This window comes from Haemaphysalis longicornis, unplaced genomic scaffold (genome assembly GCF_048455015.1).
Source record: "Haemaphysalis longicornis isolate Haplotype H1 unplaced genomic scaffold, Haemaphysalis longicornis Haplotype H1 scaffold_4, whole genome shotgun sequence".
NCBI classification, from domain to species: Eukaryota; Metazoa; Arthropoda; class Arachnida; order Ixodida; family Ixodidae; genus Haemaphysalis; species Haemaphysalis longicornis.
Genome location: NW_027526361.1, coordinates 175,060,403 through 175,074,375, shown reverse-complemented (window position 1 = coordinate 175,074,375; position 13,973 = coordinate 175,060,403). Strand labels below are relative to the sequence as shown.

At 52.0% G+C, this 13,973-nt stretch overlaps 1 protein-coding gene across 3 annotated transcripts in view; it reads right to left on the bottom strand.

Annotated features, from left to right (window-relative positions):
* The window catches only part of LOC144179515 (uncharacterized), a 191,162-nt gene that overhangs the window by 32,117 nt on the left and 145,072 nt on the right, over positions 1 to 13,973 (bottom strand). For all 3 annotated transcript variants that reach the window (XM_077707895.1, XM_077707896.1, XM_077707897.1), the window contains 2 exons: positions 13,146 to 13,445; positions 48 to 148 (listed from right to left, as the gene is read on the bottom strand). In XM_077707895.1, the coding sequence (XP_077564021.1) occupies positions 48 to 148; positions 13,146 to 13,445 (401 nt within the window). The remainder of the gene's footprint in view (positions 1 to 47; positions 149 to 13,145; positions 13,446 to 13,973) is intronic.

Genomic DNA, 13,973 nt, shown 5'->3' with positions numbered 1-13,973 from the left:
ACTCGTGCCGATATTAACGTAAGTATAACTCTACAAGGTATACTTACCTCGAACGTGCGCACACTGCTGTTGACGCATGTCCAGGCAAACAGGCTGGTACTGAAGCCGTCGTCGATGTCGTCATGGTGAGTGACCGTGAGCAGTGGCACTGCGTGTGACGCATGTCAGCAATATCGTCATGAACAACGTAACGCAATCCGACGCGCAACCTTCAACTCCATCACGTAACGGTCGGGGACAAACTCAGACATCGTAACATGAACATTTTAAGTTTTTCAACGCAGTAATCTTTCAGCGCCTTGGCTTTAGGCACCATGCTCTTCCCTCTGTCTTTCTGTGGTTGCCAAACAGTCTGGTACCTGCTCGTTTAGTTGCAGACTTCCTCGGCAGGATTGTATGCTTAAACATAGGTGGCCTGTGACAAATATGTGGCGACCTCCGACCCTTATATTCGTTGGCCGCTAAGTTCGGTGGCCCCACCAGGCTCGGTGGGAAACATTGTGCACGGCTGGAAAATAAACACTGATGAGCACAGCCGCTCTCGGTCAGTCACCGTCACCACCAGCACGCTGCGTGTCGTCACTCGGCTGGAGGGTACCCCGACCCTCCCACGTTCACAAATGCGGGGCTAAATCGTGACCCTGGCAACGAGGGACGAAGCCCGCGGAGAGACCGAAGCCACCGAGAGTGCCGAGACACCACCCCCTCACGCCGGCCGCCATTGCGCCACGCCGCTGTACGGGAGGTTCGAGCCGTTCGACGGTGAAGGGTCCGCCTCGCCGGTCTACGAGGAACAAGTCGGCGTGTTTTTCCGGGCGAACGATACCTGAGGCAAAACAGCGCGATATTTTCCTGGCCAGCTACGGGACCCGCGTCCTTGCTCTCCTGCTCGACCTCCTCAAGCCGGCCACGCCGCATAACAAGTCGCTGGGTGAGCTGCTGGCGACGCTGCGCTCGCACTTCAACCCGGCCCCGTCCACGTTAATGGAGCGCTTCCGCTTCAACAACCGGAGCCGCCGAGAAGGGGAGACGCTCGGGCAGTTCGTCGCAGCGCTGCGAGGGTTTGCAAGTGGCTGCGCCTTCGGAGAGCAGCTCGACTCGGTGCTCCGGGACCGTTTCGTCTGCGGCATCAACGACCCCGCCATGCAGACGCGACTCCTAGAGCTTCCCGACCCCTCGCTGGACGACGCCGTGAAGGCAGCGCTGACGATTGATGCTGCGGCCAAGGACGCGGGTGAGATAGCGCGTGCGGCCGGCTCACCGTCGACGGAAGCGGCGGTGAACAAGATGACGACACGGCATGGCAGGTGCAGTCATTGTGGTGGTGACCCCCCTCACAGTGGCAGTTCGCACAAGCGGAGTGCTTTGCATGTAGAAGAACTGGGCACATTGCTCGGGCGTGCCGAGGGGGGACAGCGAAAGGACGGAAGCAGCAGCCGGCGTCCAGCACATGTTCTGCGCCAGCCCACGGCCAAGAGAGTCGGCGCAAGGGTAGGCGGCGGGAGCGTGCGGCAGTAGCTTCGGGTGCAACGGGTAGTCTTCACGTCGGGGCCGAAGACCCACAGATTTTTGACATGTGCCACACGGACAGACTTCAGTCGTCTGTGCCACTGTATATGCTCACTGACGAAGTCTGCGGGCGTTCCATTTCCATGGACTGGACACAGGGGCCAGTGTGTCGGTCGTGGCCGGGAAAGTCTTGAGGCGCACCTTCCCTGAAGTGTCCGTCGAGGCGTCGGGCGTCATGCTGCGCAGCTACTCCAGACAGCTCGCCCAGGTCGAGAGTCAAGCCGAGGTCAGCGTTCGCCTTGGTGACAGGGAGGCCACCCTGCCCCTGCACTTCACCAAGGGGTCGGCACCAACGCTGCTGGGTCGGAACGGAATCCAGGCGTTGGGCGTGCGGCTACCGGAGTACCAGGAAGTAGTACGAGTGGTGGTGGAAGACGTCCCGAACCTCCTGACCAAGTTCAAGGCCCTGTTCTAGCCTGGGGTGGGCCCATTTACCGGCACGGCGGCAAGCATTCATGTGCCCGAGGGAACCCTGCCCCGATTTTTCAAGCCGCGCTTGCTGCCGTTCGCCTTGAAGGACGGGGTCACCCAGGAGCTGCAACGGTTGCAGCGAAATGACATCCCGGTGCCCGTCAAGACGTCGGAGTGGGCCGCTCCCATCGAGCCAGTCCTGAATGAAGACGGCAGTGTAAAGATCTGCGGGGACTTCAAGGTCACCATCAACCCCGCTGCTTCCGTGGAAAAGTACCCGCTGGCCCGCATTGAAGATCTCTGGTCGGCGCTGTCCGGGGGACAGTAGTTCACCAAGCTCGACCTCAGAGTTACGTACCAGATGCTGGTGCTCCAGGAGTCGTCCCGGAAGTATGTCACCATATCGACAACGCTGGGACTCTTTGAGTACACGCTCCTACCGTTCGGCGTGGCCTCAGCACCTACCATTTTCCAGGGGGAGATCGACAACCTGTTCAGGGGCATGAGGCACGTGGCGGCGTACTTGGACGACATCCTGATGACCGGTACAGACAATGAGGACTACCTGCAGAACCTACACAACGTCCTGGCACGATTGCAGGACGCCCGGCTGAAGCTAAAGCTGTAAAAGTGCATGTTCTTGGCCCTCAGCGTTGAGTACCTCGGCCACGTCATTTCCCAGGCTGGCCTGGCCCCGGCACATCGCAAGGTTGAGGCTGTGCTCAAGGCGCCTAATCCCCAGAACAAGAAAGAGCTGCAGAGCTACCTTGACCTCATAAACTTCTACAGGAGCTTCCTGCCGCACCTGTCGTCGCATCTACAGCCACTCCATCTTCTGCTTCGAGATGGACAGCAGTGGGCCTGGAAGAAGGAGCAGGACTTGGCCCTCCAGTGCAGCAAGGAGCTCGTCACGAAGGCTCTGCTGCTGGTGCACTTCGATCCGGCCAAGCCCGTCGTCCTGACCGTAGATGCGTCGCCCTAAGGGGTGGGAGCCGTCCTGGCCCACAGGGAGAAGAATGGCCAGGGACGCCCTGTATCGTTTGCGTCAAGTTGGCTGCATTCTGCAGAACAGCGGTACAGCTAGCTGGACAAGGAATGCCTGGCCCTCATGTTCGGGGTCGAGCGCTTCCACCAGTACATGTGGGGCCGGAAGTTCGAGGCGGTCACAGACCACAAGCCGCTGCTGGGACTGCTGGGGCCTGACAAAGCGGTTCCAGTGCAGGCATCACCTCGAGTGGTGCGCTGGGCCTTGAGGCTCGCGGCCTAAAACTACCGGCTGGTCTACCACCAAGGAAATCACCTGGAACCTGCTGATGCCCTGAGCCGGCTGCCCCTGCCAGAGGTGCCTGTTGCTGTTCCTGAACCTGCCGAAGTGTTCATGCTGGACCACGCTTACCCAGAGGTGCTGTCCAGATCGGCAGTGTCGCAGGCCACCAGCCGGGACCCAGTCCTGTCACAGGTCGTCAAGGCGGTGTCCCAAGGGGAGGTGTTGGCGGAGCGGACGTACAACCACAAGGCCGCCGAGCTGAGCCTCCAGCAGGGCTGCCTCCTGTGGGGTTCCAGGCTGGTGATTCCACAGAGCCTGTGGTGCAAGGTCCTGCAGTTGCTGCCCACGGGTCGTCCAGGCGTGGAGAAGACCAAGATGGTGGCTCTCTCCCACGTCTGGTGGCCTGGCCTGGACCAGGACATTTCTCGCATGGTGCAGAGCTGCCAAGTCTGCCAGGAGAACCAGAGAGCCTCGCGCCATGTGGAGATCACCCCCTGGCCGTTCCCGGAGCGACCCTGGTCCCGCCTGCACGTGGATGTCGGGGGCCCCTTCAAAGGCCACTACTTCCTGGTGGTGCTGCACGCCTTCTCCAAGTGGGTGGACGTACTGCCAGTCACCACTCCTTCGGCAGGAGCAACCATTGCGGTGTTGCAGCAAGTCTTCGCACCCCAGGGGTTGCCGGACGTCATCGTGTCCGACAACGGTCCCGCTTTCGCCAGCGAGGAGTACCTTGCCTGGCTGACGAAGAACGGAATCCGTCGGATGATGGTTCCGCCGTACCACCCTGCTTCGAATGGTGGTGCCTAGTGGGTGGTGCAAACTGTGAAAGACAAGCTCAAGAAGAACAAGGCAGGGGATTTCCGGACGCAGGTTGCCCGAGTCCTGTTCCAGTACCGGACCACACCCCACGACGTCACGGGCCGTGCCCCCTGCGAGCTTCTGTTGGGCCGGATGGTGAAGACACCGTGGGACGTGTTGCACCCAGAGCTCCATTCCACAGCACTCCTGAAGCAGCTCAAGCAGAAACTGGCGGCTGACCGAGCTTGGCATCCTGGGCCTTTGCCAGAGCCTGGGGCTCCGGTCTTCGCCAGGAACTTCCGGCCTGGTCCAGCCTGGTCTGCCTGGCACGTGGTCTCTCCTACCAGTGCGTCGTCGCTGCTCGTCCGCATGTCGGACGGGACCACGTGGCACCGGCATGCTGACCACGTGAGGCCTCGCCTGGCAATCTCAGCCGCCCCTTCAGGAAGCCAGCAGGCTGGGGAGCCAATTACACCGGCCGCTGCCAGCACAGCACCAGGGGCTGGTGCTACTCGCGCCACTGTGGCGCCACGTGCAAGTCCGGTGACACCTGCAAGGCCGACAGATGGTGCAAGAGTGACACAGGCAGCACCCAATGCTGCCACACCTGCTTCGACACCTGTGCTCAGGCTGAGTGAGAGACTGCGGAGACTGCCGGATCGCTACTCGCCGGGGTGAAAGGTGAAGTTGACAGGGGACAGGTGGAGCAGAACCGGCCGGCTCTGCTAATGGTGGATGCTATGGCGGCGAAGTGCCGCGCCCACGCAGGGGCCGCATGTGACTTTAGCGGGCCGGCGCCTCACGCATTGTGTGTGCTTGTGTTTTTCTGTGTGCTTGTGTACACGCCGGCGTGGAGGCGGCAGCGCCATGTGCAAATAATAACCCCGCGTGGCGTGGCCATCCTTTGTCTTGTGTGCGCATGTTGAGCAAATGGACATATCCGTGACCACGCACTCATAGAATATCTTTAACAAATGGTCATTCAGTTTTCTTTTTTCATGCTTAGGCGTTGCTCAGTCAGTGAAAGAGCTGACCCAATTCCTCCAGCCGATCATGTGGAGAAGCATCCGGGAGCACGGATCACGCTCGTTTGCAATTTAGGTACTATTTCAAACGTATTACTAATTCACCCTGCGCACCGACAGACTGTGCTGTCCTGTCTATGAGTCGTGGAATCATAACCATTAAGCATGCTTGGTGGGGGGCAATTGGTGGAACATTTTTGCACGAAACGCGCAGGCGAACTCGAGAGGACAAGATGTACGCCTGCCGCAGTCTCTACGAGAACTGTATGTTTTCCTCTTCCGAGACCGTCTCTGTGTTAGCCGCAAGCGCGATTTTTCAAACGATCGTGGGGCCAGTGTGAACGTACCTTTGCCTACATACCTTTCTCTGAACCCAGTTTAAAGATTCCAAGTGTTAATGTGCTGCATTCATCAAAATGTTTCATTTTTCACTATTTCTACTAGAAGAGTACGTTGGTCCTATTCTCCGGCAGCCAGCAGTTGTGGCGCTAACGGGGTAACTCCTGGAGTAACTAAAGACTGAATGAAACAAGCGCTAGCGTTGACCCCACGCGCTACAATATGCTTAATCCATTGGCAAAGAATGGCCTCCTTGGAACAGCAGAAGAAACAGCATCGACTAAGGACGCATCAAATACAGCAAACGTCCAACAAGACGGCCACACAGATCACGAGGGTTTCCAACCAATCACGAGTCAAAGAAACAGAGGTGACGTATTTCGCTAATGCAAATTGATTATTTTGGTAACTTTTAATAAAAAATACACTGAATGGCCACAAAGCTTTAGCTATCAAAAAAATTCAGATTGGACGCACCCCCTAACGCAGTGAAATAAGTATATATACCTGCGGTTCAGTGCACACACAGCGTAATGATACTGCCAGAACTACAGAGACAGTGTGATTATATCGCGAAACGACAGGAATGTAAATATTCTGATTAGTAATCTCATCTAGTTCGGTTTACACCGGATACGAAAGGACTGACAAAAAATTCCCCGCATTTCCCCGAGGGAAAGAATGTGAAAGTGCGAATGCACGAGTTGAATTTGCGCGGTTCGGTAATGTTCGCGAAAGAGAGATCACACACACACACACACACAACTACAAAGAAAGAAAGATGCATTTATTCACACACACCTATTTGTGTTGTCGTTGTACTTGATTGCTAGAGCGGATCTCAGCTTTGAAATTTCGTGTCAGTACTCCTTTAAGCGGGTGCATTAGCCCTTCTCACGCCCGATTCCTGGCCAATCCCCCACTTGGGTATGTGCCATGTCAGCGGCCAGGCAGCGCGCGCCCATCTCCCCCCGTTGCTAGGGAAGATGAGGAGCGCGCGCACCCGCAGCTGTTGCTATGCGGACTACGGCGGCGGACGATTCAGGCTCGCTTAAGAAGTGCATTCGTACTTAAAACGAAGTATTTACCCGCAAAATTCTATTTAATTTGGGGCATACATACACCACCCTGGTTATGAGCATTCTATAATGTGATGCCGGAAGCACTTGTGAAGGCATTCAAGAGCTCAACTGTGTTGTTGTTCACCCAATAGCCGGAGTACCGTGCAAGCCTTCAGGTATTACTGTGGTACTGTAGTCCTAGCTTGAAAGGTAACTTCAGCCGGTGATGTTCCTCAGATATAGTCATGCCTTCCCACTCTTTGTCACCTGTCGTTTTGTGGAAAGAGCCTGCCTTTTAAAATTGCACTGTCCACAAGCCTATACCGCCGTGGTGGCTGAGTGGGCTTATGCGATGCGCTGCTGAGCCCGAGGATGCGGGTGCGATCCGCGGTGGCTGCCTTTCAGGATGAGGTGAGACGCGAAAGCACCGGAGTGTCGATATTTCGCCGCGCCCAAGAGATCCGGATCCGTGGTCGAAATTGATCCGTAGCCCTCCCGTACGGCGCGCCTTGCGTCGCAGGTGTATCTTCGGGGCATTCATCATCAGCACCACCATCAGGTTATCGACGCCCACTGCAAGGCAAAAGCCTCTCCCATAAAGCTGTAGTTATCCCGCTCCTGCGCTAACAGCGACCAGTTTATTCCCGCAAACTTCTTTATCTCAACAGCCCATCTAACTTCTGCCGCCCCTTCCACGCTTGCCTTCTCTAGGGATCCACACAGTTACCCTTAATGACCAACGGTTATCTTGCTTTCGCATTACATGCACTGCCCACGCCCATTTCGCTTAATTTCTACTAATATGTCTTTAACACGCGTTTGTTACCTGAGCCACTCCGCTCTCTTCTTGTCCCATAATATTACACCTATCATCTACCATTCCATTGCTCGCCGAGTCGTCCTCAATTCAAGTTAAACACTTTTAGTGAGCCTCCAAGTTTCTGCCTCGTAGGTTAGTACCGTTAAGATGCAGCTGTCAGACACTTTTTTCTTCAGGGACATTGGTAGGCTACCATTCATTATCCGAGCAGGTTTGCCGAATGTACTCTACCCCATTCTTATCCTTCTAATTATTTCTGCCTCTTGATTGGGATCCGGGGTCACAACTTGGGCTAAGTTGGGACCCGCTTACCACTTACCCGCTTAGCACTTCCACTGCTTCGCCACCTCTCTGAAACCGCTGTGCTCTCCCGAGGTTATTCAGCATTACTTTATTTTTGTGCGCATTATTTTTCAGGCCCACGGTTCTATTCTACTTGTCCGGTGCGGCGGTAAGCATGCTTTGCAATTCGTCCCCCGAGTTACTTAGCAAGGCAACGTCATCAGCAAATCGGAGGTTACTGAGGTATTCTTCAATAACCCTTACGCCCACCTGTTCCAGATTCAATTTTATGAATACCTCTTGTAAACATGCTGTGAATAACATTCGAGAGATTGTGGCTCCTTTTCTGACGCCTTTCCTTATAGGCATTTCACTGCTTTCCTTATGGAGGACGATGGTACCTGTGGACCCATTGTAGATATCCTCTAGTATTCTAACGTAATGCTCGTCTACACACTGATTCCGTGATGCCTCAACGACTGTTGAGGTTTCGACCGAGTCAAATACTCTCATAATCTATGAAGGCTATATATGGGTGTTTAGTATACTCCGCGCACTTCTCTATCACCGGACTTATAGCGTAAATATGGTTCATTGTCGAATACCCTTTACGAAACCTTGCTTGTTCATTAGGTTGACTAAAATATAAGGTGAGGGTAATTCTGTTAGCGATTACCTTGGTAAGTGCATTGTAGACGACTGACAGTAAGATTATCGGCCTGTGATTTTTCAAGTCCTTCTTGCCACCTTTCTTATGAGTTAGGGTGATGTTCGCGTTCTTCCAAGATTCCGGTACACTCGCGGTCATTAGGCATTGCGTGTACAGGTTTTCCAGTTTTACTAGTACAATGTGCCCGCCATCCTTCAAGAGGTCTGTTGTTATCTGATCCTCAACAGGTTCTTTGCCCCCTTGCATTTAATGCAAAGCCTTCTTTACTTCTTCTGTGGTTACTGGTGAGATGTCTGTCTCCTCTGAAGTACTTCCTCATTCGGTATTATCCTGGATATCGCGGCTATGGCTCTATAGAACTCGGCTACTATAACTATATTATCCCTATTCGTGATAACATTGCCTTGCTTGTCTTTAAGTGCATACATCTGATTTTCCCCATGACTAGACGCCTCTTCGCTGCTTTCAGGCAGCCTCCGTTGTTTACAGCAGGCTTGATCATCTCAATATTATACTTGCGTCTGTCGGCTGTCTTACGCTTATTAACTTCGAAAGCTCCGCTAGTTCTATCCTGTCAGCTGGGGTGGAGATTGCCATGCTTTGGCGTTTCGTAATTAAATATTTCGTCTGCTGGGAAAGTTTCCCAGTATCCTGTCTAGCTATCGCATCTCCGACTTTACTGCACACTCCGTGATAATGCGCGTAAGTTTGTCGCTAGCTTCCTGTGTCGTAAGCTCGGCTTCCTCGGTAAGAGCTGAATAGCGGTTCTGCAGCGCGATCCTGAATTCTTCTACTTTACGTCTTACTGTTAGCTCATTGATTGGCTTCTTTCATACTTGCTTGTTACGATTCCTACTCAAATCTAGCCTAATTCGAGATCTTACCATACGGTGGTCACTACGCCTCACACTTCCGAGCACTTCCACATCCCGCACAACACTAGGGGTTTCGCATAGTATGTGGTTTATTTCATTTCTATGCTCTCAATTCGGACTCCTCCACGAACAATTCCTGATATCGCGTTTGCAGAAGGTATTCATGATGCGTATTATTCCACTCTGCGAACTCGACTAATAGGTCACCTATGTTATTCCTACAACCGAGACCACAGTTCCCAACTATCTTGTCTGCAGCCTGCTTTTTGCCTACTTTAGCTTTGTAGTTTTCTATAACTACGGTATTCTGTGTTTTTACTTTAGCCATTGTGGATTCTACATCTTCATAGGAGCGTTCAACTACCTGGTGCTCGTCGCTGAATGTAGGCGCGTAGCCCTGTACCACCTTGAGCTTGTATCTCTTATTAGGCCTAACTGCAAGACCGGCTGCGCTTTCGTTAATGCTATAGTATTCGTCTATGTTGCCAGCTATGCTTTAACTGACTAGAAATCCCACTCCCACTTGTAATTTATCCACTAGACCATGGTAACATAGGACGTGTCCATTTTTTAGCACTGTCAGGGCTTCACCTGTCCTCCTAACATCGCAAAGCCCTATTACATCTTATTTAATTCCCTCTAATTCCTCAAACAACACCTCTAGACTCGCCTCGCTAGATAATGTTCTGGTGTCAATCGTTGCAAGGTTAGATTCCAACGGTGGCCTGTCGGGATCCCGAGATTCTTAGCACCCTCTGCTGCGTCACAGGTCTTACTGCCGCTGTGGTCAGTGCATTAAGGCCCCAAAATTTCAGTTTTGTTTGTTTCGAGGCCTATAGAGAGGACAGGAGGGGGCTGCCCATGCGGCCGCGTCAGTGGGAGTGGAGGATCACGTATGGTTACAAGAATCGACCTTTTCACGCGCGTTGGCGAGTACCACGTTAAGAACGCGAAACGTAAATAATTCTCGTAATACCACTGGCGTCCGCGAATGTGACAGAACAATTCTGTGGCATCATGATTTTTGATGGTGATTTATTAGCATTGGTACCAATGGTGTTTTGAAGCTTTGTGATGCCTACCTCCCTGAAAGCAACAGCAGATGCGGTTTAAAATTACAACGTCAAAAGAACATTGCGTGTGTTCGAGGAGCCCCCATCAAAGCGAGGTTGAAGGTAAACAGCAAGGCAGAAATCCTGATAGTAGGTTGGTTTTTTGTAGAATTTTTTTATAGCCAGGGAGAAATCCACCCAAAAATATGAAGAAATTAGTTGATCTATATGGCTTCCCCTCCCTCAGCGACCACCTCAGCTTCGTGATTCTCAACGGTTTCAACGTGATCCTTCAACATGCACCTTGGTGCGTGTATATAGCATGATGCCAGAAAAAGAATTCGCGCGCAGAAAGCCTAGAAAGGGGCATATAGATTTGGTTCAAGGTCGTCTTCCAGACTTAAGCAAACAATCTAGCTGTGCACGAACTCGTCGCATCATTGGGAGAAGCTTGGATTGGAGAAACAGTACGCGTCATTTACAAAAAAACGGATGATTCAAGGCATGTGTTACTATGTGTCAGGCGCACCGCTACCCTGTGCACTCGTTATAAAAGTTTGGTGAACTGCAGCGAAGTCTTTGTGCGCGGTCGTAAAGCCCACTTTCCTTAATAAACAATTTACGACACGCTGCAGCTGGTACAGTGCGTGAAGCACTCATGATCGGTGACTCATGCCAGCGGCGGCTGGGACGCGCATCGTTCCCCAACTTTTCTCCGGGGGAGAATGCACCTACTTCTGAGGCCTAACCGTTGTTTCTAGGGACATTCGAACACTGCATCTAAAGAAGCTGTGTTTTCTATATTTTTACCTTTTTCTTGTCGTGCGCAGAGCGCTTGGAAGGGGGTTTTCTGTTGGACGGGTGTTAGCGCCTCTCGGCGCTCTGCTCATTACTGGAAGGGGCCAGCGCACTGGAATGCGCATCCTGCAGTGGGTATTTGTTGCGTTGGCATATTGTCCTTAATGCTTGGATGTTTTTTTAATGAATATATCCAGGTAAACGAAGCCTAGTCAGGCATGTTGATTTGTTGGCTGTTTTAGCAACAACGGAAACTTCAAGCTCTTCTAAGCCGATCCATTTCTATCAATTTACATCACAACAGTTTCCCAACCAGCATAAATGAAGCGGCACCTAAATACAGTTGTCTCGAAGAGAGAGGGACGAACGCACGCGTTTGATTACTGTGTGTTCGTGGAAACACTGCGGCAGTTTACTTTTTTTTCTCCAGCCGGAAGTTCGTGCCTTGTTTTTCCCAATAGTGGCGGCAAGAGAGACTGTGAGCAGACACCACACTCCTGCGGCTGTCTCTGGCATTTTTTCGGCTGTTAAAGGAATCCAACAGCGTCATCTACAACTAAACTTCTCCCACTTTGAACAAAACCGGCTGGCACCAATAAACTGCCAAGCGCGAGAAAAAAATGTAACAGCAATGCGCAAACAAATGTAAACCTGTTGTTCTTAATGCGTAAAAAACTTTTGCCGAGTACCTCAATACAAACTGTGCATCCTTGTTAAGCCATTTATTCGTTATAACAGTGCAAGTGTGAAGGACACCATCATCCACTTTATCAACGACAAAAGCTGGCGCCACAGCTTGCTTGAATCGGCCATCCATGATGGCCTTGCAGGTTTACTTAGCCTCAGTGATATTCATCGATGCGCCAGACTGCATGCAGACAATAATACGGCATGAAAACATTGCTTTGTTACACATGTCATAACGGCTACGCCGAGGAATGAATTTGCACTTCTAGCTTGACATCGTAGCTTGGCACATTGGGCGTCATCTGCACGTCGTCTGCACTGAGGTTTCCTCATACTAAATATGTGCGGAGGCTGCCTTTGGCACTCGTACAAGTCGTACGGGAGACCTGGTTTGTGAAGGCTGTCTCTTTTCTCAACACTTTCCGTTCAGAAAAACCCCTTGTCATTGTTTATATTTGGCGATCCGCACCGTAGAACAAGAGGCCGGACCCGGCCGGCGGCTACTGGCTACGGCGCTCCGCATTCCACTGAGGAGCATTTTGCCACAGGTGGCACTGTTTATCGAAGCGACTGTAGTGCCCTGCAACAGGCACCCGGTCACTGTAAACCCCGCCCTTTTTGGTAATCAGGTCAGATAGTTTCGGGCTCTCGTAAGGGCGTTGCTCTGCCCGAGTCATGCTGTAAGCTCGCGAGCGGGCTGCTGTTCCTGTATAATCGGTACTTTCGTATCGTCATGCATTAAGCAGTTAAGTTGTGCTGTCGGATCTTCGACGTCCGGAAGAACAGAGGTAGCTGTCCTGCTCGCCGCTCGTCCACCACGCTGCCAGCACATGACGGAGGCGACGGAGATCTGTACAGGCACGGCTTCGAAATTGTAACACGTAACTCTGATGTGCAACTGCATCGCCTATGTCACCCCAAAATAAGAACTGCGAGCGTGAATTTCGGTCGTCATGACGGTTCAACTTCGTATGTTCTAAGATGGTCAAAACTGACCTTTTTTGCAATTTTTGATTTATGCACCTGGCACTACTTTGGAAGAACAGATTCCGGCGAAGGGCTCATTCTGCATAAACGTTAGCCCTAGAAATGAGATTTTCTTCCGAGGTGGGACGTGCGGAGGAACTTTGCTATTTCTTATTCCCTGAATAAATAGACCAAAACTGCACCTTTACAGCTTTTAAAATTAAATTTGTCACTGTACTTGTTTCCTGCCTTCGTTAGTGAGCGCGGGAACATTCGCTGCTCACAGGTTAGCGCTGTCCGTGTTTGTTGAAGAATGCGTGGCGTCGAAAAGAGGAGCAGGCCGCGAATAAAGTGGCCCTTCATTTCGCTCCAAGTATAGCTTGAAAAAAGAACAAGGGTTATATTCGGGATAGTTGGTGCATTCCAGAATGGAGCACCTAAAGCGCGGGCAGAGAAAAGGAGGGACGTGAACACGCGCTGTTTGGTAAAATGCAAGCAAAACTGAGTAGGGAGAAATTCACTTACCTTCACACCAGGTCACAATCGAAGCTCTCGCCGGTGGTCCTGATACTAGTACTCCGTGCTGGTTCCGATACTGTACCGACACCCCGACGTAGTACTGGGAGCACATTGCCAGACGGGACGCTGTGAAATTTTTCTCCTTGGTATCAGCCACGAAACATGTGCCGTCCTCGTAGCTGTCTGTGCAGTACTGCACCCGAAATCCTTCGTAGAGCCGCCGGTCACTTTGCGGGAATGTCCAGGCTATTTCAAACGAGTGCTCGCTCGTAGCTGCGACCCTGGTCACTGTGGGGATTGGGGTATCTGCAAAAGGATGAACGGCACGAAAGTAAGTAGCTATGCCGGAAAAACTGGGTGTCTTTAACCGGGCCGCGCGAGTACTCGCTCTGCTCGATTAGTTAGGTGCGCTCTCATGCCTTTTGATAGAGAAGCCAAGATCACTTCAAAGGCAGTGGGCATGTTCTCTAGAAACGTCTAACGGCACGAGGCGAGGCCCATAACACTAGCATCTGCTCGATTAATGAAGGTTATTCTCTCTCCCTACTTAACGTCACGCATATGCGCGAACGTAGGCCTCCGTTTACACAATAGCCGAACAATTTGTTTTCGTGATTACGCTTATAGGCTCAGCCTCGGAACTGATATTTAGAACGTTTTAGCATACGTACAGCCTTCCGTGTACACTTTAGGAACAAGATATGCTTCAGTAATAATAATGCGCATTGGTAGTCCCTCGCTCTTCTTCATTGGATGCCTCACGGGATCGGTATAGTTGAATAGGCAGTAAAACCCATCGCGATCAATGTCTAAATGACAAAAATCTGCCATCAC